This window comes from Dunckerocampus dactyliophorus, chromosome 16 (assembly GCF_027744805.1).
Source record: "Dunckerocampus dactyliophorus isolate RoL2022-P2 chromosome 16, RoL_Ddac_1.1, whole genome shotgun sequence".
NCBI lineage: Eukaryota > Metazoa > Chordata > Actinopteri > Syngnathiformes > Syngnathidae > Dunckerocampus > Dunckerocampus dactyliophorus.
The window spans coordinates 1,418,697-1,441,370 of NC_072834.1; the positions used below are offsets into that span (position 1 = coordinate 1,418,697).

The 22,674-nt window shown below is 41.5% G+C and overlaps 1 protein-coding gene and 1 long non-coding RNA gene across 7 annotated transcripts in view; one reads left to right on the plus strand and one right to left on the minus strand.

Moving 5' to 3' along the window:
• spns3 (SPNS lysolipid transporter 3, sphingosine-1-phosphate (putative)) overlaps positions 1-15,287 on the plus strand; it is a 29,245-nt gene extending 13,958 nt beyond the window's left edge. Inside the window, exons 6-17 of one of the 5 annotated variants that reach the window (XM_054754228.1) lie at positions 1,858-2,009; positions 2,109-2,175; positions 2,257-2,399; positions 2,477-2,629; positions 2,716-2,905; positions 3,353-3,418; positions 3,505-3,603; positions 3,685-3,856; positions 9,533-10,395; positions 13,878-13,979; positions 14,097-14,226; positions 15,093-15,285. In XM_054754228.1, the coding sequence (XP_054610203.1) occupies positions 1,858-2,009; positions 2,109-2,175; positions 2,257-2,399; positions 2,477-2,629; positions 2,716-2,905; positions 3,353-3,418; positions 3,505-3,603; positions 3,685-3,856; positions 9,533-9,600 (1,110 nt within the window). In that variant the 3' untranslated portion in view covers positions 9,601-10,395; positions 13,878-13,979; positions 14,097-14,226; positions 15,093-15,285. Of the gene's footprint in view, positions 1-1,857; positions 2,010-2,108; positions 2,176-2,256; positions 2,400-2,476; positions 2,630-2,715; positions 2,906-3,352; positions 3,419-3,504; positions 3,604-3,684; positions 3,857-9,532; positions 12,869-13,877; positions 13,980-14,096; positions 14,227-15,092 lie in introns of those variants that run through there. The other 4 variants (XM_054754227.1, XM_054754231.1, XM_054754230.1 and 1 more) reach the window with 4 other exon arrangements.
• On the minus strand, positions 183-10,510 carry LOC129168690 (uncharacterized). Of its 2 annotated transcripts, none has more exons than XR_008566317.1 (3): positions 9,989-10,510; positions 7,167-7,222; positions 183-2,901 (listed from the first exon to the last, which is right to left on the minus strand). It is a non-coding gene; the product is annotated as an uncharacterized LOC129168690 (long non-coding RNA). The 2 variants fall into 2 exon arrangements; XR_008566316.1 differs by having other exon boundaries at positions 9,985-10,048.
• Positions 15,288-22,674: the final 7,387 nt, after the last annotated feature.

Sequence of the window (22,674 nt, forward strand, 5' to 3'; positions counted from 1 at the left end):
AGACTTAAATGTTTCAAATCATCAAACAAATGTAAATATTAGTCAATGACAACACAACTAGACAGCAAACGCAGTTTTTAAATGAAACTTTTTATTATTAAGGGAGAAAAAAAAGCTACATGGCCCTGTGTGGAAAAAGTGATTGCCCCCCCCCCCCCATTAAAACATACAGTAACACCACTGAGATTAATTGAGATCTATAAATGTGGAAAAGGTTATAAAGTCATTTCTAAAGCTTTGAGACTCCAGCCAACCACAGTGAGAGCCATTATCCACAAATGGTGAAAACATGGAAGAGTGGTGAACCTTCCCAGGAGTGGCCGGCCAACCAAAATGACCCCAAGAGCGCGGCGACGACTCATCTGAGAGGTCATAAAAGACCCCACAACAACATCCAAAGAACTGCAGGCCTCACTTGCCTCAGTTAAGGTCAGTGTTCATGACTCCATCATAAGAAAGACGCTGGGCAAAAACGGCCTACATGGCCGAGTTCTAAGACCAAAACCACTGCTGAACAAAAACAACATTAAGGCTTGTCTCAGTTTTGCCAGGAAACATCTTGATGATCCCCAACAGCTTTTGGAAAATACTCAATAGAAAGTTGAACTTTTTGGAAAGTGTGTGTCCCATTACAAGTAACGCCGCATTTCATAAAAACAACATCATAGCAACGAGGGAAAGGCTTCTTGAGACGTCATCTGTACTTCTGTGAAGAAGGTGTTGGACGTTTCGCTCCTCATCCGAAGAGCTTTGTCAGCGAACTGCACCTTCTTCGACACCTTCTTCACAGAAGTACAGATGACGTCTCAAGAAGCCTTTCCCTCGATGGACAACTCCTGTACGACTGAGAGCCTACACAGAAACATCATAGCATGCGTAAAATATGGTGGTGGTAGTGTGATGGTCTGGGACTGATTTGCTGCTTCAGGACCTGGAAGACTTGCTGTGATAAATGGAAGCATGAATTCTGCTGAAGGAGAATGTCCGGCCATCTGCTGGTGACCTCAAGCTGAGAGCAACTTGGGTTCTGCGGTAGGACAATGATCCAAAACACACCAGCAAGTCCACCTCTGAATGGATGAAGACTTTGGAGTGGCCTAGTCCAAGTCCTGACCTGAATCCTATTGAGATGCTGTGGCATGACCTTAAAAAGGCACTTCATGCTGGAAAAGCCTCCAATGTGGCTGAATGACAACAATTCTGCTAAATTCCTCCACGGTGCTGGAAGAGACTCATTGCAAGCTGATTGCTGTTGTTGCTGCTAAGGGGAGGCCCAACCAATTATTAGGGTTACTTTTTCACACAGGGCCATGTAGCTTTAGATTTCTTTTTCTCCTTTAATAATAAAAAGTTTCATTCAAAAGCGGCATTTTGTGTTGAGTTGTGTTGTCATTGACTAATATTTACATTTGTTTGATGATCTGAAACATTTAAGTGGGCCAAACATGCAAAAGCATAAGAAATCAGAAGGGGGGCAAACACTTTTTCCCATCAGCGTACAAATAACTACTTGGCATAACTACACGTGTTGCTTTACATAATATGAGGGTGGCCCTTGCATCCTTTCATTTTTCACTGTGGCTCTCAGTGGAAAAAGTTTGGGCATCCCTTCTCAAATAGTTATGCTGTGCCTGTTTTACCCGATATTACTGTGTTCTGGATGGGGTGGTTCGGGGTCGGGATGGGGTTTGGGGTGGGTTGGGTTCATGGGTGACTGGGATAGAGTTAGGGTGGGGTTGGGAAGACTACTGTTTTACTTTGATGATGCTTGTTTTTAGCATGTGAAGAGTTTGTGCTGTATCTTATTGTGAAAATGATGTATTTTGCCATTTGATATCCATCTATCTATCTCCCAAGTATTTTTGGCTTCTGGTGCTGTTACGAGGCCTTGTCGGGATAGGAGAGGCGAGCTACTCCACTATCGCTCCCACCATCATCGGGGACCTTTTCACTGGCACACAACGGACCATCATGATCTCTGCTTTCTACATCTTCATCCCTGTTGGAAGGTTCTGACAATAGATCTTCCAATACGAACGCTATCATATTATGGCCTAACCAAGATAGTGCACTGATCCTCCGCAAATTACTTTTGTTTGTGTTTTTAGCGGTCTTGGCTACATCGCAGGGTCATCAATAGCCAGCCTCACTGGAGACTGGCACTGGTCTCTCAGGGTGAGAACTCATAGTTCATATTGAAAACATGAATGAACCGCTAACAACCATAGGTTGCTTTGCATGTTGTTGTGTTGACAGCTCACTCCCATTTTTGGTCTCGTTGGGCTTATTTTACTGGTGCTCTTATGCCCAAACCCATCCAGAGGTGCTGCGGAAAACAATGGTCACGGTGTTCATGACCAGAGCTCCTACCTGGAGGACGTCAAGTATCTTCTGAAAAAGTACGGCATGGAAACTAATGCTGTGACATGAACTGAGCGTGATTTCTATGTAAGCTGTTATTGTTCTCTCACGCCAGTAAAAGTTACGTGTGGTCATCTCTGGGTGTAACAGCAATGGCCTTCCTTACTGGAGCCCTGGCTTTCTGGATGCCCACCTTTCTGTTCAGAGCTCGGGTGTCTCAGGGACTCCTCCCCCCGTGCTCGAAAGGGCTGTGCAACTCCACGGACAGGTGCAGTGTGCATCTCTGCTTCTTTGCTGTCATTCGTCATACCTGCAGACTTTTGACATTGCTCTCTGACTCCGCTCCCAGTACAGTTTTATCTTTGGCGCCGTCACGGTGGTCTCAGGCATTCTCGGAGTGTGTCTTGGCACTGGTCTGTCCAGATTCTTGAAGGACAAAGTGTCCAATGCAGATCCGCTCATCTGTGCTGGAGGAATGCTGGGATCTGTCCCCTGCCTCTTCATCAGCATCTTTGTGGCAACGGCAAACATTCCTGCCACCTATGTAAGAAGAACTTTGGATGTCAGATCAACATTTGCAATGAAAAGGACTGTCGTAACGCATCGATTAGTTCCAACTGCGATAACACTCCCCTTTTTTCCCCCCTTGCGACAAAGAAGGCTAACAAGCTAAATAGTCGAAGAGAGTTGTGGTTGGTCGCAGAGTTGAAGTCGCAGCATGAGCAGGGGTGTCCAAAGGGTGGTCCGGGGGACATTTGTGGCCCATGGCTCATTTTTTATTGACTAATGGCACATGTTGTACGTTTACTGGGAAACTGGGAAGATTTGGGATTTTAACTGAAAAACACGCTAACCAGGGGGTATGCTAACTGAAAGTCCACTGTGTATATATTTTCATTGTTGTTGAACATCAAAAATAACTGGGGACCACTGATTTGATGTAATGTTTGCTGAGTTGTATCTTCTTCCTGTCATCAATAATGTATTTTAGGTCTTCATTTTCATAGCTGAAGTGCTGCTATCACTGAACTGGTCCCTTCTGGCTGATATGCTACTGGTGAGATTGACAGTCCAAACAAGATCTAATTCTATACAATAAAATGTGAAGTCATATGTTAATATTCTTTTGTTTGTTTGCCTTAGTATGTTGTTGTCCCGACCAGAAGGGCCACAGCGGAGGCTCTCCAGATTACAGTCTGCCACCTTCTTGGGGATGCCGGGAGTCCTTACCTAATAGGAACGGTGAGACTTTTCTAAATGTTTTTCCTCTGTGGTACTGGTGCCAGCCCCACACAAATGTGATCTTCAAACTTGTGCCAGTAGATTTCTGACGCCATACACAGATCCAAGCCGGCGTCCGTCGACTGGAGCTTCCCTAGTTTACAGCACAGCTTCCTGCTCTGCCCTTTTGTTGGGATCCTTGGGGGAATTTTCTTCCTCATGACGGCTCTTTACATCAATAATGACAGAAGAGCAGCTCTGCAGCTGGTTGAAGGTATGTATTGTGGACATTGACATCATTTTAAGGATGTTTGCCTTCACAGAGGACTTGAAATAATATAGATTATAATTCAACATGTAATCGAAGTGTAGTCACAATTTTTTGGTGTGAGGCAGACGCTCCCCTGGGGCAATATGACAGAAAACGCCATTGAAAAGTTGTAGTTAGCTGGTTCAAGACCCGACCGCCATTAATGAATTTGCGCAAAGTAAGATTCAATATTAATAAATGGAATATTTTCGTAGTTAGTGCATAGAAAACCTGTTTATGACCTTCTGAGTACGATATGAACTGACACCCTTATAGTCACCTTTACACTTCTAATACCCAGATGAATAGAAAATAAACCATCATTGACATAAATAAGATAAGATAGACTCACACATCAGCACTGACAGCGTACTTCGTGGTGGCTACTGTCAATGTAACGTCACTGACACATGGAGACCAGTGTACATTACTACTCTACTGCTGCTGTTTATGGGTAAGGAGAGACTCACGATGCATTTCAATCGCTTTATTAACAAGCAGAGAACACATGCAGTGAATGTTTACACAGGAGCTGCTGTCGGCCACTCTCTACACTGCTAACCTGCTGCTAGCACTCAGCTCACAGTCAACTCTAGGTGGCACGTCACTTCCCAGGTCCTGCTTCTTAAAGGTGAACACAACAAGTCACAGACACTTAATTACACTTCATATTACGTCTTCCGAATGCCATATATTTATATTTTCGTTCATTTAGCCATTTTTATGCTTGAAAATGCTTAATTTAGGCCATGAATACATACAGTTTGCATAAATATGCATTTGAATATATATTTTTTTACTAATAATTGACTATATTCAACCACAAAACAGCATTTAATAATCCATTTTTGAAAAACCACAATCGAGTGAAGGCACGATGTTCGAACCACAATATAGCGAGGGACGACTGTACAATAGAAAGACATGGTGTATAACATAAAGCTTTCTGCAAACATTATATCGGTAACATGCTGAGCCAGTTTGTGAGGCTCGGCTCACCGCTGCCACACCTGATAGGGAAATGCGCAAATGCTACCATTTCTACCGAAGAAAATGTTAAAAATGAGTGGAATCATACAGAAAATACATGTGCAACACCAATCAGAGGACAAATATTAACATTTTAGGTTATCATCTGCCTCTCCTGACTGCACGTCACTGTTGAAAATCCCTGGTCTATAGCCTCGAGTTGTCGAGTTGAGGCCATGCAACTGACTTGGCCACCAAATAATGCAATTGCTTCCCCTTCGTGAAAGCATCTCCATGGAGGAAACTCTTTTGGTGATGTCCATGAGCTCCAGGCCTCAGGCAGTTATCGACTGATCCAAGTATTAGAAATTAGGGTGATATTTTAGAACTGCGACTTTGTCCAAATACATTTGAATCCCGGGCCCATTTGTATCCCGAATACATTTGGATCAACTGGCTGTAATTCCAAAATGGTAAATGCCATGTTTTTGTAAATCCTCTTAAATTAAAGCTGCGGTTCTGCACTTTAACACATTTATTTGTTAAATTTGCTCTTCGAATTTTGCAGCTTCCAGCTATCACAGTGTTTCAAAATACATTGCTGTTTGGTGGTGGACTATGTGGCCTATCATTGGTGAAAACGTGCATATTTAAGCTTTGGCCTAAATGAAGCATTTTCAAGCATAAAAATGGCTAAATAAAGTCAAATTGAAATACAAGGCATTCAGAAGACGCATTCAAAGATGTTGTGATGATATGTAGTATTCTACACTGGTCACTAGGTGTCACTTACAGCCACCGCAGGAAGTACTGTGCAGAACAGGACGTAAAAAAATAAAAACAACAAGGACTTCGCCCAATGCTAACATGTGTGAGTCTATATTATGTATTATTTTCCGTTATTATATCGAATATATTGGGTAATACGAGTGTAAAGGCGACTATAGGGGTGTTGTTTCATGTCTATGTTTCATGAGGGCTCTAATAATGTTAAAAACTGTATTTAGAAGGTGGTAAACAGGTTTTCTATGCTCTAACTACATAAATATTCCATTTACAAATAAGGAATCCTACTTTGCGAAAATGCACTTGTCACGGTCGGGTCTGGAGCCGATTAAATTCATAAAAACTGTCGCTGTCCACTTCTGGAGATTACCGTATACAATGCAATTATTGGCAGTTGTTTGCGGTGAGCGTTGAGAATATTTTCACAGGTGCAGAAATACAGTATGAGGGCAGTTCTTGCTGAACAGCAGCTGTTTATTCAATAGACCGCGTGATAACGCTCCAACTTGCAAATAAAACGCCCTGGTGAACCCAGCAACTGTCAATTTAGTTGTTCAGTTACACCTTCAAGCCTGGGATTGGCTTAACCAGATAAACCCGACATTGTCAGCCTAAATTGGACCTGCATTGATAACATTCCTATCAATTACATTGTTTAGTGTGTGAGGCAGATGTTCCAACAGGGCAGTTTTACTGGCATCAGAGCTGTTTGCATGCGATTCTTCTGTGTGTGTGTGTGTGTGTGTGTGTGTGTGTGTGTGTGTGTGTGTGTATATATATATATATATATATTTATATATATAGTCAAAACTGTCTTAGTGGCCACCTGTATAGAACGACCACCTGCCTATAGCAGCCGCTGAAAACCCCCCCTGCAGAAAATTTAGGTGTTGTAGACCCTGTGCATAGCAGTCACCTGTCTAACGTGGCCAGCGGCCACCCATTTTGTCTCCCTTGGTCAATATCTGACCGCATATAGCGGCCAAAATGCTGACTCAAGTTTTTTAAGCAATGAAGTCGTCGTATGTAGACTTTAATTACTGAGTCCTAGCTCAGTCACAATCATTCACAAGATCCACATAAACTGTCAGTTGTTCCACATAAAAAAGCCGTCTTCTTTGGAGCTTGTTGCAGACAGTGACACCGTTTATTTCCTGGTGTGAGACAATGTGCACTGGTCAATACTGTAATGCCCCTTGTTGTGGGGAAGGAGAGACTCACGTGCCAATGCACTTTAATCGCTTTATTAACAGCGGTTTATTAACCTAGTACACTAAGTCCCCAACTAACGAACACAATTGGTTCCAGACGACCGTTCTTATGTTGAATCATTCTTAAGTAGGGGAAAAGGTAATATTAGCAATGATATAGGTACTACATGTACGTGTATACATATACAGTATATGTGTATGTATGTAAACATGAGTTTGGATGCAGTAGTAATATTAAACCAGGATAATTCATGAAAATAACAATAATAAAAGTGATATAATAATACGTAATGATAAATGTTATTTACCTTTGAAGAGGAGTGGTCGAGCATACGTCGTTGTGGTGGAGTTGGAGGAAGAAATACTGAAAAAAAGGACAAATGGTGGTGGTGGTTAGACTCTTCTAAAAGAGGTAGTGTTCTGTGGGTGGTGTAGAATTAAGCAGGCCTATTAACTCTTCATAAACTTTAATCACAAGATGTGCCGGGTTACATGTACAGCTACAACTTAGCTTTTCTTCACGTCTCCTCCCCCTGGTCTTCATAGTCTGTTGGTCCCATTACCAGTGTCACAGTGCCCTCTACTGGTCAAGCATGTGAAATATGGACTTAAATATAAATAAATATGGACTTATAAGGCAAAACAAATGAAAATATAGACCAGTCGGCTTGTGTTCGTATCTCTGAATGTTCGCTAGTCCGATGTTCGTAAGTTGGGGACTTAGTGTAGTTCTTTACAACTTTTAGCCGCAGTCCCACAGTGCCCTCTACTGGTCAACATGTAACAGTATAATTATATGTATCTGCAAACACAACAGGCTTCTAATCACAGACATGTTAATATGTGCGTGCACAAATTCAAAATGGCCATCAACCTGTCTATAGCGGCCACTTTTGCCGTTTCCCTTTAGTGGCCGCTATACACAGGTTTGACTGTGTGTGTATGTGTGTATATATATATATATATATATAGTATGTCACAAAAGTGAGTACACCCCTCACATTTCTGCAAATATTTTATTATATCTTTTCATGGGACACCACTGAAGAAATGAAACTTTGCTACAATGTAAAGTAGTCAGTGTACAGCTTGTATAACAGTGTAAATTTACTGTCCCCTCAAAATAACTCAATACACAGACCTTAATGTCTAAACTGCAGGCAACAAAAGTGAATACACCCCTTAGTGAAAATGTCCAAATTGGGCCCAATTAGCCATTTTCTTTCCCCAGTGTCATGTGACCCATTAGTATTACAAGGTCTCAGGTGTGAATGGGGAGCAGGTGTGTTAAATTTGGTTTTATCACTCTCACACTCTCTCATACTGGTCACTGGAAGTTTAACATGGCACCTCATGGCAAAGAACTCTCTGAGGATCTGAAAAAAAGAATTGTTGCGCTACACGAAGATGGCTTAGGCTATAAGAAGATTGCCAACACTCTGAAACTGAGCAGCAGCACGGTGGCCAAGACCATACAGCGGTTTAACATCACAGGTTCCACTCAGAACAGGCCTCGCCATGGTCGACCAAAGAAGTTGAGTGCACGTGCCCAGCGTCATATCCAGAGGTTTTCTTTGGAAAATAGACGCCTGAGTGCTACCAGCATTGCTGCAGAGGTTGAAGGGATGGGTGGTCAACCTGTCAGTGCTCAGACCATACGTCGCACTCTGCATCAAATTGGTCTGCATGGCTGTCATCCCAGAAAGAAGCCTCTTCTAAAGATGATGCCTAAGAAAGCCCGCAAACAGTTTGCTGAAGATAAGCAGACTAAAGACATGGATTACTGGAACCATGTCCTGTGGTCTGATGAGACCAAGATAAACTTATTTGGTTCAGATGGTGTCAAGCGTGTGTGGCGGAAACCAGGTGAGGAGTACAAAGACGAGTGTGTTTTACCTACAGTCAAACATGGTGGTGGGAGTGTCATGGTCTGGGGCTGCATGAGTGCTGCCGGCACTGGGGAGCTACAGTTCATTGAGGGAACCATGAATGCCAACATGTACTGTGACATCCTGAAGCAGAGCATGATCCCCTCCCTTCGGAAACTGGGCCGCAGGGCAGTATTCCAACATGACAACGACCCCAAACACACCTCCAAGACAACCACTGCTTTGCTAAAGAAGTTAAGGGTGAATGTGATGGACTGGCCAAGCATGTCTCCGGACCTAAATCCTATTGAGCATCTGTGGGGCATCCTCAAACTGAAGGTGAAGGAGCACAAGGTCTCTAACATCCACCAACTCCGTGATGTCGTCATGGAGGAGTGGAAGAGGATTCCAGTGGCAACCTGTGAAGCTCTGGTGAACTCCATGCCCAAGAGGGTTAAGGCAGTGCTGGAAAATAATGGTGGCCACACAAAATATTGACACTTTTGGCCCAATTTGGACATTTTCACTTGGGGTGTATTCACTTTTGTTGCCTGCAGTTTAGACATTAAGGTCTGTGTATTGAGTTATTTTGAAGGGAACAGTAAATTTACACTATTATGCAAGCTGTACACTGACTACTTTACATTGTAGCAAAGTTTCATTTCTTCAGTGTTGTCCCATGAAAAGATATAATAAAATATTTGCAGAAATGTGAAGGGTGTACTCACTTTTGTGACATACTTTGTGTATATATATATATATATATATATATTATATATTTTCTTTTTTTACTTGTATTTTCCCAGGAGATCCTCCCCTGCAAGGTCCTGCACCCGAGCCCACTGTGGACCTGAACAATGCGCAAAATATATAAATATATAACGTTGGATCAATGCAGTTCGGCATTAAATCTATTTTTTAATTTAAGGCAAAATCTACGAATGTGGTGATTGGTGTTTCTCTCAAAAGCGGTTCTTTCTCATCACACGCACGCACGCACCAGACCAAATCTGAACAAACTCTTTATCTTGCGATTAAATCAACACAAAAAGAATCTCAAAATGTAAGAAATGATGACGTGTGATACACGATCAGATCTACAGTACAGGATCACGCAAAAGGGAGTACAACCCTCACATTTCAGGAACAATAAATCTTCTCAAAGGACGATATTATGGACATGAAACTTGGATATAGTTGTCCCTGGCTACTTTGCAGTTCGAATTTTGCGGCTACAGTCTATTATGGTTAAACTCACCTACCGCTTGCAGTTCATGCGAGACGCGGTTTTATTCACAGCTCCTCCACACGCAAAGTTGTGTGCTGCAGTGAAATGCGTCCAAGTGGAAACGTTAGTTAGGCTGAAGTAAAGTTCTGCACCACAGAGCCGCGTTTGTCAAAAGTGACCAAAGGTGGCAACTTTTCACAGCGTTGTACCCTTTCAGACATCTAACAGGAAGTCATGTACCCACTACTCCTATAGACTTGAAAACACAACATAAACTCCACAATGAAACATCTCATCCATCTATAGAGTTGTTGTAGTATTGCGGTCACTAGGCATCAGTACTGTTATAAGACATGACGTTATTTTACATTACCTTTCGCACTGCATGGAGACTGGCCGTGGAGTGGAGAAAAGGTGCTCATCCCGTTCTGTGTGGAAATGGTAAGACTTCTTTTTCCTTCTTACTGTTTGAAACACTTTCTTACGTTTAGAACAAGTATAATGGAGAGGCTAACTAGTTAGCTCGATAGCTTGCTGTGCTAGGCGGCAGCCGTCTGTTATGTCCCAGCAGAGATCCCGTAGCCTGCACAATGTGACGTAAACAAAGAATAATAGGAGTGCAAAAGTGACTTTTGGGGTGTTATTTCATGTCTACAGGGCTGTAATAATGTTAGAACACATACTTAGAAAATCATAAACAGGTTTTCTATACTCTAACTTCAAAAATATTGTGTTGAATCATACTATGCTGAAACTCACTTGTCGTAATTAACCGCGAAAAACGAGGGACGACCGTATAACATCATGTTTTTTATTTTTCAATTTTGCACACATAGGCTACTAATTTAAAATGAAGAGGGTTGTAGAGGGGTAAGATACCTCCTGGCAGGCTTGCCGTCTGCTTGGTGAATTCTTTATAACAAGTGGTGGCAGCTGTGGTAAGATGTGATGAACTGTGATCTTCGTGCTCTTTTGCTGTGCTTTGGTCTGCAGCAACATGGAAATAATCAGTACAATGCAACTAATGTTACACGTAAATGTTATCATAAATAATTATGAAAATAAAGGCACATAACGTACAGACATCAATAAGGAAATGAATTCAACACGAGGCTTATTACTGAGTCAAATGGACATATGAGCACACACAGCATGAGATTATGCACCAAGCAAAAATGCACAGCAGCACAAAACTAACATGATCAAACCTCACCTCAGTGCATTTACGCACAGCATTAACATTTGTGAACACGGATGAGGTGAAAGGAAGAATAGGAAACACATGTCTGTCTGTGCAGCGTCGGAGAAAGTCATACACATAAAGTCTCAATCTGAGTCACACGGCTATGGCGTACGCGTCTAAGGACCACCGAACAAAGATGCCCGAAGAAGAAGACACATTATTTGTGAAAGCATAAATTTACTGACACGTGCAAACAGGAGGCTTTCTAATGTTGTCTGTGGATCCAGTCAAAAAACAAATGACTCATACAGCTCAGAAAACACACTAATTAGTCGCAGCACACGACACTTTGAATGCATAACGTCATCATCAAACGTACTTATTTGTTCATCTAACGCACACACATCAATGAACAACTTCATGCCGTCACCTTTCTTCTGCACTGCGCTACTTACCTGCTGTGGCTGTTCACGTGAGACTTCCTAGCGCATTATGCAAATCTCAGTGTTTTTAGTGCAAATGTAGTCAAGTAGTTTTTAATTTGTATTCACGTACCCCCCACGTATTATCCCCTCAAAAGAACTCAACACACAATCTATGTCAAAACTGCTGGTAACAACAGTAAGTACACCACAATGTTAAAATGTACAAATTGGGCCCAAATAGCCGTTTTTCCTCTGCGGTGTCATGTGACTCGGTAGTGTTACAAGGTGTCATGTGTGAACGGGGAGCTGGTTAAATTTGGTGTAATCGCTCTCACGCTCTCTCATACTCGTCACTGGAAGTTCAACATGGCACCTCATGGCAAAGAACTTGTTTTGATATAATAAGACTTGATATGATAGAATATTGTTTAAATCTCTGTTGGGCATCTCTGTGTGTGGAGTTTGCATGTTCTCCCCGTGCGTGCGTGGGTTTTCTCCGGGTGCTCCGTCTGCACATTCCAAAAACATGCATGTTAGCTTAACTGGCAACTCTAAATTGCCCATAGATATGAATGTGCGTGTGAATGTTTGTTTGTCCATATGCATAAATTATCAAGAGTAACAATGTTTTGTTTATCAGATTTGAGTTACATAACTTTGAGGGGGGCTTGAGCCCCCCAAAGAAGTTCCAAAACCCCACTACAATCATAGCTTCTTTTTTTTTGGCGTGTAAGAAATTAGTTCAGGCATGCACTTTTCACGCAAAACCAGCGAGAATGAACAAAACAAATAATAATACACGTTGTTATTGTTTGATTAAAATGACCACGTGGTAACCAGGTGCTTGACAGAACTACTTGTGCTCTCACATAAGAACAGCAACATAACTACGTACTGTCTAGTTACACTGAAAAAAACATGCACAGTTACTTCCTGTTCAGTGCAAAATAAGCTTCAAAATAAAAGGATGGCTGTATTAACCTGGATTGCTCCTTGTCTGTGTAATGTTGACCTACGTGTACGTTCCTAGAAACGCTGCCTACTGGGTAAGCACCCCCATCTTTCAGTCCGAGTGACGTCCATGGTCATATTGTAGTCCATTCATTTCTACACCATCATCACATTTTCTTATCTAAATGACACTCTTGAATTTCCGCTGACACCCATCAAATGCTTCAGAACCCCCTTTCCTTGAAAATGCTGAACATCAAGAAATAATCTCCATCTATGCAAAAAAGGGAGCCCTTAATGAGAAGCAGATGGAGCTCAGGGTGGAGCATTGTGTGCATCTATTGTGGAATTAATTGTTTTTCATCCGTACCAAATGATTCATATGGGTGTTATTTGCAGATCTGCCGTTTAACATGAAATTTGAGTGAGCGAAACATCCAAGGCTTGCTATAAAATGTCCGCAAGGGGGTGCTGCTGCGTTATTGTTGACAGTGAAATGCCTCTGGGCATAGCAAGGTGTTCAGCTGACCTAAGCTCTTTTGCGTACATGCAGAATTGTCCCTATGTGTTTTGAGCAGCTCCACTCAACATAATGACCTCCCCGTACGAAGCAGATTGCAAGATATTATTATACCCTGCATGACTTTCTAAATACACAAAGCATCCACAGAAGTTCACAAGGGTATGATCGTTTCCATGCTTTTGTGTTTCAAGCGTATTTAAATGTGATCTCTATTACGATCATTTCAAAGATGATCAGCATCAAGCATCATCATGAAGCATCAGTTTTAAGTCGTTTGCTTGAGACTAGTATGTCTTCAATCTAGCAGCCAATCAATAATGCAGCGTAAAAAGCACAAACTCCCTAATAATTAATAAAAACACAAAGATTTGTCTTTAAATATATGTGTACTGTTGTGTTTTTTAAAAAATGATAAACATCAAAGCATAGCTGGACAGCTCTGACATAGACAAAGACAGGTAGATAAAAAATAACAATGAGCTGGCATTGTTCAACTACAAACTGGAACTATTAATGCCGACACCCCTTTTGAAAAGCCAGCATATACAGAAATGCTGCAAACGTTTGACAGACAGTACAAATCGCCTGTGAGAAAACTGCAATTCCCCAACTTTACAGAATGAAAGATGACATATTAAAGGCAAGACTGCATTCTAAATGAAATATTATCATTTATTATTACTTTGATATATTATGACAGTGGTTTATGTTGACAGTAATGTGGGACGAACACACCTGCATTGTTTTGTGTTTTGTGTTTTTTTCTTGAAATATATACTATGACTTCTTAGCATAGCTTTACAAAATGTCAAAGTGGCTCTTGCATCTTTTCATTTTTCAGTATGCGGCCCCCTGTGGAAAATGTTTGCACACCCCTGTTATAGAGGAAGAATGCAGTGTTAGATGGCATCAGATTGTGCAGGTGTGCCCACTGGGCTGGGCGGTGAGTGGCGCGTACAAGTTCAATACACAGCAAAACATTTTACACACAAGCTACAGTGTGGCATTGTTCAAAGTTTAATTGTGGAATTTGCTGTTTTTTCCTTTTCTTTCCAACCAGTCTGGCCTTGAACTTGTAATTTTTGAGACGTTATTACTCACCATGCTGAGGAAGCGGAGGGCAGAGACAGACACGCAAGTGGAAGCAAACACGCTCGCGCCCCGAAAAGTATGTGGAAAACATTGTCGAGGTAACAGTCCGACCTGCAATTAAAACACAATGGGTATTGTGCACCATGTTTCGGACTACTTTATCTGCATACCTCTCCATTTCCCCCGTCGACCCAGGCTGCACAGGAAAACTGTCACAATGGCTAATAAATTGTCCGGGTCGATCAATGAGGGGAGAACGGATGCGGTCAGTGTTTACTCAAGGAATGGGACCATTTTAGTCATGAAACGGCTTGGAATGCAGTCACGTTAAGCACTATGTTCATACTTTAGTGTGTGACGCTCTATTGTACGTCACTGTGCATCCTATTCACAGCTACAGAAGACAACAGCTGATCTGTTCCATGCCCAAGAGTAGATGAAATACATATTTTGGATATGAAGTTGCACTCTTTGCTTATCACTGGGACACTGCTGCAATAACATGACATCACTCAAAGGAAGAGGCCTTCTCCACCCACCCTGTGGAAGATTGCACTATTTGAACCATTGCATCATATGTGGTCCCATGTTCCAGTACATACTGACAAATTATGATGGGTTATTGAGTTGGTTGTACAAAAAATAAAGTGGGATTACCGTAATTTACGGACTATTGAGCGCACCAGAATATAAGATCCGTGTCCTCCGCCATCACACACGTTAATTGAATGCCTTCCACACAAACCAGCTGCAAAGCAATAAGCTAGGCTACAGTTATGAGTCCAAATGACTCCACAGGAATAAAACATGAAGTTCAGTATTTATTGATATTTAAAAATCATGCGGTGTCCAATCATCACAAATGTTATCACTGACATGAATGGTTTAAGAGCGCAAGGTTTTATTTGCCGCTATTTTTCATGAACTTAACACTGTACAGTTACCTTTTTGCATGTTTTTACAGGGGCGCCACCAGACACCCAACTCACGAGACACAAGATTGGGTCCACGGGGACGAGACAAGACGAGGTTTTAACATAGACTCTAAGAGACAAACCGACTTTTTTATTTAACCGAGTCACAGAACAGTGCAGGTGCATTAAACGACATCATTGTCAACATTTTTTAAAACCAAATAAGCCACTGTTACGATAATATGTAATAATACAGATAAATAATAATATATCATAATGCTTTGGATACCCACGCATGGATAGGGGCAACGGGGGAGTGCATCCAAGCTTTGCCTTCTTGGCTCTGTGGCTGGTGAGGGGGTGGGTTGCATCGTGGAGGGGTTTATGCAGCTTTCAGACCGCATTGCATGGTGGTACGGAAGAAGAGGTTGAAGATGGATGAATGGAGTAGGGATGCCTCAGTTCACTGGCTGCCCGGCTCTCACCAGACACTTCTTCTCCAAACAATACGTTTTTTTTAAAATCTCGCGTGATCTCGTGACACCCGTAGTTTTTTATGATGCTGCGGTGGTTGAACACTGGAAAAAATAAGCTAGGTTTTGACTCCCTTTTCAGGTTTTTAGTCAGTGTGTTGGGAGAAGGTGTCATGTACATGTAGTGTAATTTCTCTAGTTTACAGGATAGACTGGCAGTACTGGTCAGCGTTCACACACTTGCACTTCTTCCTGCTGTTTATCAAATATCTTGAGCTCATCCAAAAGTTGCACAAATGAGCTGCGGTCACGGTGCATGTGGACTGTCACTGACACGCAGCCAACCGTGTGGTTCACTCTACAATGGCACATGCCATCCCCCCCTATGTATTTAGCATTCCTGTTCCAGAAGCCTGCTGGCCACTGGGATGTAGTGAGCTGATTCACAGACAGACCGAAGGCAACGTGGTAATTACAAAGACCCATGAAGACTATAAATACAATCTGCAGCACCACACAGATCTGGCCTCGCTGTGCATGCGAACTTCTGTTGCGTAGCGGCTCTCATTGTGTCCGTTTAAGCCAGGGATGTCCAAACTTTTTCCAGCGAGGGCCAAAAACTAAAAAATGAAAGCATGCAAGGGCCGTTTTGATATTTTACAAAGATTGGAAACTGATTTATTGATGGATAGCCCCTTGAGATGAATCGTCTTGTTTTCAAGGGGGGTCTGACATAGAACATAAAATGTACAATACACACAGGCTCCCCCCACATGACCCCCACAAGCCCACAGTACCCACACAAAGCATCAATAATATGTCCCACCGTCGCTGCACCGTCCGTAAAGCAAGTGAAAAAGTGTATTATTAGTACAAACTTTGCTCTTTTTTTCTGACCATTTTTCCTCTTTTTTCCCCAAATATTTCTAAAATAAATCATCTTTGTACGTTTTCTTCTCATAATATTATGACTTTCTTCCCATAATATTCTAACTTTTCCCCAACCTAACTTTCCAAAAATTACATCTTTATTTTGTTTTGTTTGTTTCTGATCTTTTTTCTTTTACCAAAAACTGTATTTTTATTTCAACTCTATGCTACTAACATGACATTTATTCCCTCATAATTGTAAAATCATAAAATTGCCACATTTTTTCTTTAATATTTTGACTTCATTCTCATAAATTTGCAGCAGTTTTTACCATTTCTGCTATTTCAACTTTCTTCTCGTAATTATGATTTTAGTCCCAGAAGATTTTGGCTTTATTTTCCTGACATTGTAACTTTTTCCACAACCTAAAAAAGGACAACTTTGTTTGTTTTGCATATTTCAACCTTATGATGGTAAAATGATGTTATTTTTCCTCACAATATTACGTTATTCTCATAAAATTACCACCTTTTCTTGTTAGATTACAACTTTTTTCTCTTAATATTTTGAGTTCATTTTTGTAAAATTACAGCTGAATTTGTCATTTTTGCTGTTTTTTTAGTTTTCTTGTTAAATTATATTTTTACAGTGTGCCGCGGGCCAATAAAAAAACTGCCGCGGGCCTCAAATGGCCCCTGGGCCACACTTTGGACATCCCTGGTTTAAGCAGAGCTAAATGTACGTTTTTCTTTACCTGCATCAAGAATTCAAGCATAGGGGAATTATTTCAAAAATGGTGATGTCAGAGCAGACTGTGAAGTCCCTGCAACTGAGACGGATGACCGGGACCAAGGAGACCAGCAAGGTTGAACCTGTGGAATGAGTAATTAAAATGGCCAATAAAATATGCTGTGTCTGCCCTTGAGCACTAAATGTAGTCGCCGCTGTCCCTCCGCCTGCTGCTTCTGCGTAATTGTACAGACAGCAGCAGAGATGCGTTCATTGCTCAGCTGCTCTGCCGCCAGTCGCTCTACCGCTCCACTTCGGTGAGGAGCGATGGCAGGAGGAGAGCAGTTGCTCCAGCGAGCTCCAGCCAGGCAGAGACAACACAGGGGTCAGGAGGTTGCATCGCATGCGAAAAGGTCAAAATGGCAGAACAGACTCCTCAAGTCTGATCCAAGGCCAGACGGCGCGGCTCTAAAAAACAAACGCATTGGAGGAGAACAACAATGCGACAAGACATCAGCTGCTGTGTTTATGCTGTCCTGTGGACTATTCACTACTGTTACGTATACTCAACAGGGACAAACGTATTGGGACACACCCCTGAACTTTAAAATGTTCAAAAGTTTTCTGTAAGGCGGGGGTGTCCAAAGTGGGGCCTGCGGGCCGTCGGCAGCCTGCAGCTCTTTTGTTTGTTTGTGTAAAAATGGCCTAGTGGTTAGCGTGTTGGCCACACAGTCAGGAGATCTGGAAGATCTGGGTTCGTGTCTCCGTTTGGGAATCTCTGTGTGCAGTTTGCATGTTCTCTCTGTGCGTGCGTGGGTTTTCTCCACTCAAACTCCTCCCACATTTCAAATGTTTAATTGGAGACTCTAAATTGTCCATTGTTATGAATGTGAGTGTGAATGGTTGTTTGTCCATACGTGGCCTGCCATTGGCTGGCCACTAGTCCCGCATGCCCCCACGACCCCAGCGAGAAAATGAATAAATGAATGAATACCAATAACACTATTTCGGTTTGACAGAGGCTATTTTTTATTTTATATATATATATATATATATATATATATATATATATATAATAAATACATAATATGCATAATAGTATCATATTCTAAAACAATATGAAATATATACAGCATAATGTGGCCCCTGCATCGTTGGACTTTTCAGTTTGTGGTCCACAGTGGGAAAACAAATTGCTGTAAGGTTTCATTTGAAATTCTATGTGAGGCCACAACAGCCTGGCTGAATGAGTTTGGTGTCCAAGAACCTGAGGGCCCTGACCTCAACCCCATGAAACACTTTTGGGACGACTAATCTGTTCCAGGCCCGACCGTGATAAGTCAATTTCCGTAAAGTAGGTTATTTTAATAATATAATATTTTCATAGTTAGAGCGTAGAAAACCTGATTACGACCTTCTAAGTTCATTTTTTAAACATTATTAGAGCCCTCGAGACATGAAACAACACCCCTATAGTCACCTTTACACTCGGATCACCCAATATAGCAGACACAATAAGAGAAAATAAGACATAATATAGACTTACACATGTTAGCATTGGGAGCGTTCCTTGTTCTTCGTTTTTTAAACTTCCGGTTTCTGTACAGTAGTACAGTAGCCTGCTTCTTGCGGTGGCTATTGTCCCATCAATGTAACATTACTGACACCTACTGACCAGTGTAGACTACTGCATATAGACTAAACATGTTTTTGAATGCGTCTTCTGAATGACTTGTTTGTATTTTAGATAATTTTATGCTTGAAAATGCTTAAATTGAGCCAAAAAAATGTTACATTTGCTTAAATATGCACATTTTTGGACTAATAACAGTCCATAGTCAAGCACAAAACAGCAATCATTTATTAATTGATATATTCTGAAAAACCCTGATAGAGTGGAAGCCGCGTAATTGAAAGTGGCGTGGGACGACGGTATAACACCGGGTTGTCGTGGTTTGCAGATACGCCGCCATAATACAACATAATGGTCACATGTGAATAAATGGCCATGACGCATTTAGCAAAAAGTGTGTGAAAAACGTGAAAAGCAAATCAAATGCTTGCAAATCAAAGATTGGCAACACTGATCGATCCCTTCTACTCCATCTTCCTATTCTCTGGTGGACCAGCAGGCGTTGCGATGTGTTTACGAGCAGGTCCAGTTCGATGCTTCATTAGGTTTTCCCCCAAAGAACGGCCATCAAGGGCCCTATAGTGTTGGAAATTGTCTGTCTTTTACGAGCGGGTGAGGTACGTCTGTCCATTCTCTCCTTCCGGATCTTCAGTGTACATTGTGTACCCACGGAAACTAGGACGTTTGGTCCGAAGAATGTTCCATGAGTAGAGGAAGGGGAAATGTGTGCATTAAAGTGGACGTAAACATGACTCACTGGAGCAACAAAGGAAGAATCCTGTTGTGTGATTACTCTATTTGGAAATACTCTTGTTTGCTCTTATTTCAGGTCTTTCCAATCTGCCGTTTGCTGAATTGGACTGTACAGATCCATAAACACATAATTACATTTTTGCTAGAATAAATTCTAGCCCTCTGTGTTTGTTTGTATAGCTTGAAGTTTGATGCTCATTTTTAGTCCATTTTACTGTTGATTCATGAACTTCTCATGCACTCTAATGAACCGGCTAGAAGGAGCCATCTCCAGTAATCCTCTCATTGCAGGGGTGTCCGTAGTGCAGCCCGGGGGCCATTTGCAGCCCGCGGCTGTTTTTATTAGCCCAGAGCACATTCTAAAAATATAATTTAACAAGAAAACAAAAATGCAAAAATCAGCAGTAATTTTACACGAAAAAAGTTGCAATATTAATTAAATTCAATTGACTTTATTTACATAGTGCAAGTATCGATGGCACTTTACACATGAAATAGAAATAAATTGTAATCTAACATGAAAAAGTTGTAATTTTATGAGAATAACACAGTAATATTTTGAGGAAAAATAATGTCATTTAGTAACATAAAGTTGAAGTAGTATTTTTTGTATAGTTGTAATATTATGAGAAACAAACAAAACAACAAAGTCATTTTTGGAAAATTTGTTTGCGGAAAAAGTTATAATGTTACAGGAATCAAAGTATTATGGGAATAAAATCATAATTACGAGAAAAAAATGTACAAGAAGAAAGATGAAATAGTTTAGTTTACGAGAATAAACTCATCATTTATATCATGAGGAAAAATAATGTCATTTTAGTAGCAAAGAGTTGAAATATTAAAGAAAAAAGACATAACTTTTTAAAAGTCATAATATTATGACTCAATAAAACTCAATAAAATTGCAATTTTGGGGGAAAATTAGGTTGGGAATAAAGTCAAAATATTATGGAAATAAATTACAAATATTATAGGAATAAAGTACAAATATGGGAATAAAGTACAAATATTATGAGAATAATTTGTAAATATTATGGGAATAGAGTCCAAATATTATGCAAATAAAGTTTACAAAAATTATTTAAGAAGAAAGCTGAAATATTTTGGAAAATAAAAAAAAACAAGCCGCAAAAATGGGGAAAAAAAAACCTGATCACAAAACTAAGATTTAAAACTTAAGATAACTCACAACTGCTAACTTGTTAGCATATCTCCAGTACGCGTGTTGGTTTCAAAATATCAAAGTGGTCCTTGCATCCTTTCGTTTTCAGTATGTGGCCTGGCTGGAAAAAGCCGAGTTGGATGAACTCGAGTTGGATGAAAAGTCAGATAGTGCTTTTCCAACTAACCTGCATATTCCTTTTTATTTTAATTTTCTGTAGTGGCTTGGTGTTGCCCTGTTCTGTGTTTTCGTGAATCACTCGCACCTGCTGCTAATTGGAGTTGCCTTTCCATTTAGTTCAGCGGTGTGCTTCTTGGTTTGTCGGTGCATTGGGGGGCGTTGTTTGTGCTCGTGTACGCCTACCAGTCCCTGGATACGCAGCCTTCATGGAAGATATATACTGTATGTTTACCTGCGTTGGGGCTCGTCTCTGCATCCTGGGGTCGCGGGCAGCATTACCAACATGCCGCCCGCGCCTTGGCAATTTCAGATGAAAGGCATGTGTCATAGTTTGTGTTATTGGAGAATATATATTGTTAAAAATAAGCATCACAGACTGAATGCGTGTTCCTCAAAGAGTACGACGATTCTTATGACTGTGATGATAAAAATGCATGTCTTTCAAATCCCTGATAAAAAGACGGAAAGGGCTTGTTTGATATCTTTGAGGCGTCTGTGATAAGCATTATTGTATGATACGAGGTGACTGTGCAAAGTAAATCAAAAGACTGAAACAAGAGGAGGCTGGAGAGACCACTGGTATGTAACAACTATTATTGTTCCTAAGTTACAGCTGTGTTTAGTCGTTTGATGCTATTCCTCTTTGATTCAGAGGTTATCAACATAACATGTGCTCCTGTAATGAAATAATAAAACTCTACGATCAAGTAAAAGAACTTGACAGTCGTTGCGTCTTTTCAAGTTTTATTTGCATGTTGATGTTAGAATGCGGCAAGACGTGGCCTTATCGCCTGGCTAGTGGCTGGGCCCAGCGATTAGCGGGTTATCTCCCATCCTGCGCTGGAGGCTCAGCCCTGAGCCGAGACAGGAAGGAAGGCTTCAGAGAGTTGAGTGGTGACTCAGTGGCTCCGGGCCACGTAGCAGAAAAGCTGCCAGAGATAGGTCCAGGTCCACCCAGCTATTCTGTTTGACAGGATCCCGCAGACACGAGCAGCATATCAAACACATCCCAAAGAAAGAAGAGGGGATGTGGCGGTGCAGGCGGGGAGACGGGAACAACTGTGCACTCGTGGCTCCCTCCTCAGCGCTTCTCTGAGTCAGTCTGACAAGGGAACCATGCTAAATCTTTCAGTATCAGCTAATTATTTCATAGTACGCCATACATACCAAATGAAAGAGACTTAATGTTGCTGGGAATCAGTTGAGGAAAACAAATACATTCAGATCCCCACTGTGATGCCGAACGCCTGCAGAGCGGAACCCGGCAAAAACCCAAACACTCGGCCCTCTTCCCGGCTGATGCCAAGATTCAGCTCCCTTCTTGTGCCCCCCCTTCAGCATTTCACGTTTAAATGTAAACTTGCAGCCTTGTTTGGACCCACTGTGGTCCCTGGCATCATCCTCAGCTACGACGACACAATCAAACCCAAGGGAAGCGCTGCCTGTATCAGAACGTCTGCCTTTACCGTGATAGTAAAACACGCATTAAGTCACTTGTGGACTATTCTGCAGGGCGGCCCGTACGTTTCCATACACGGGAAAATGCATCATGTTGATTTTTTTTATATTTCAGATCTCCCCCCTCTTGATTTGTGTCTCTGCGGGCACTTGAAGGCCGTGGTGTATCAGGTGAAGATACGACACATGAATCATCTCGAGGAACATACCACCCACGCCGTAACAAACATAACCTCCAAGCGTGCTAATGCGAGTTCATCAACAGTGGAAAACACGTATTCAAGGAAAAGTGCATCATCCACAATCCTTATGTGAGACATGAACACACTTTCTCTTTTCCATGCATTCTAAAGATACAAAAACAGATAAA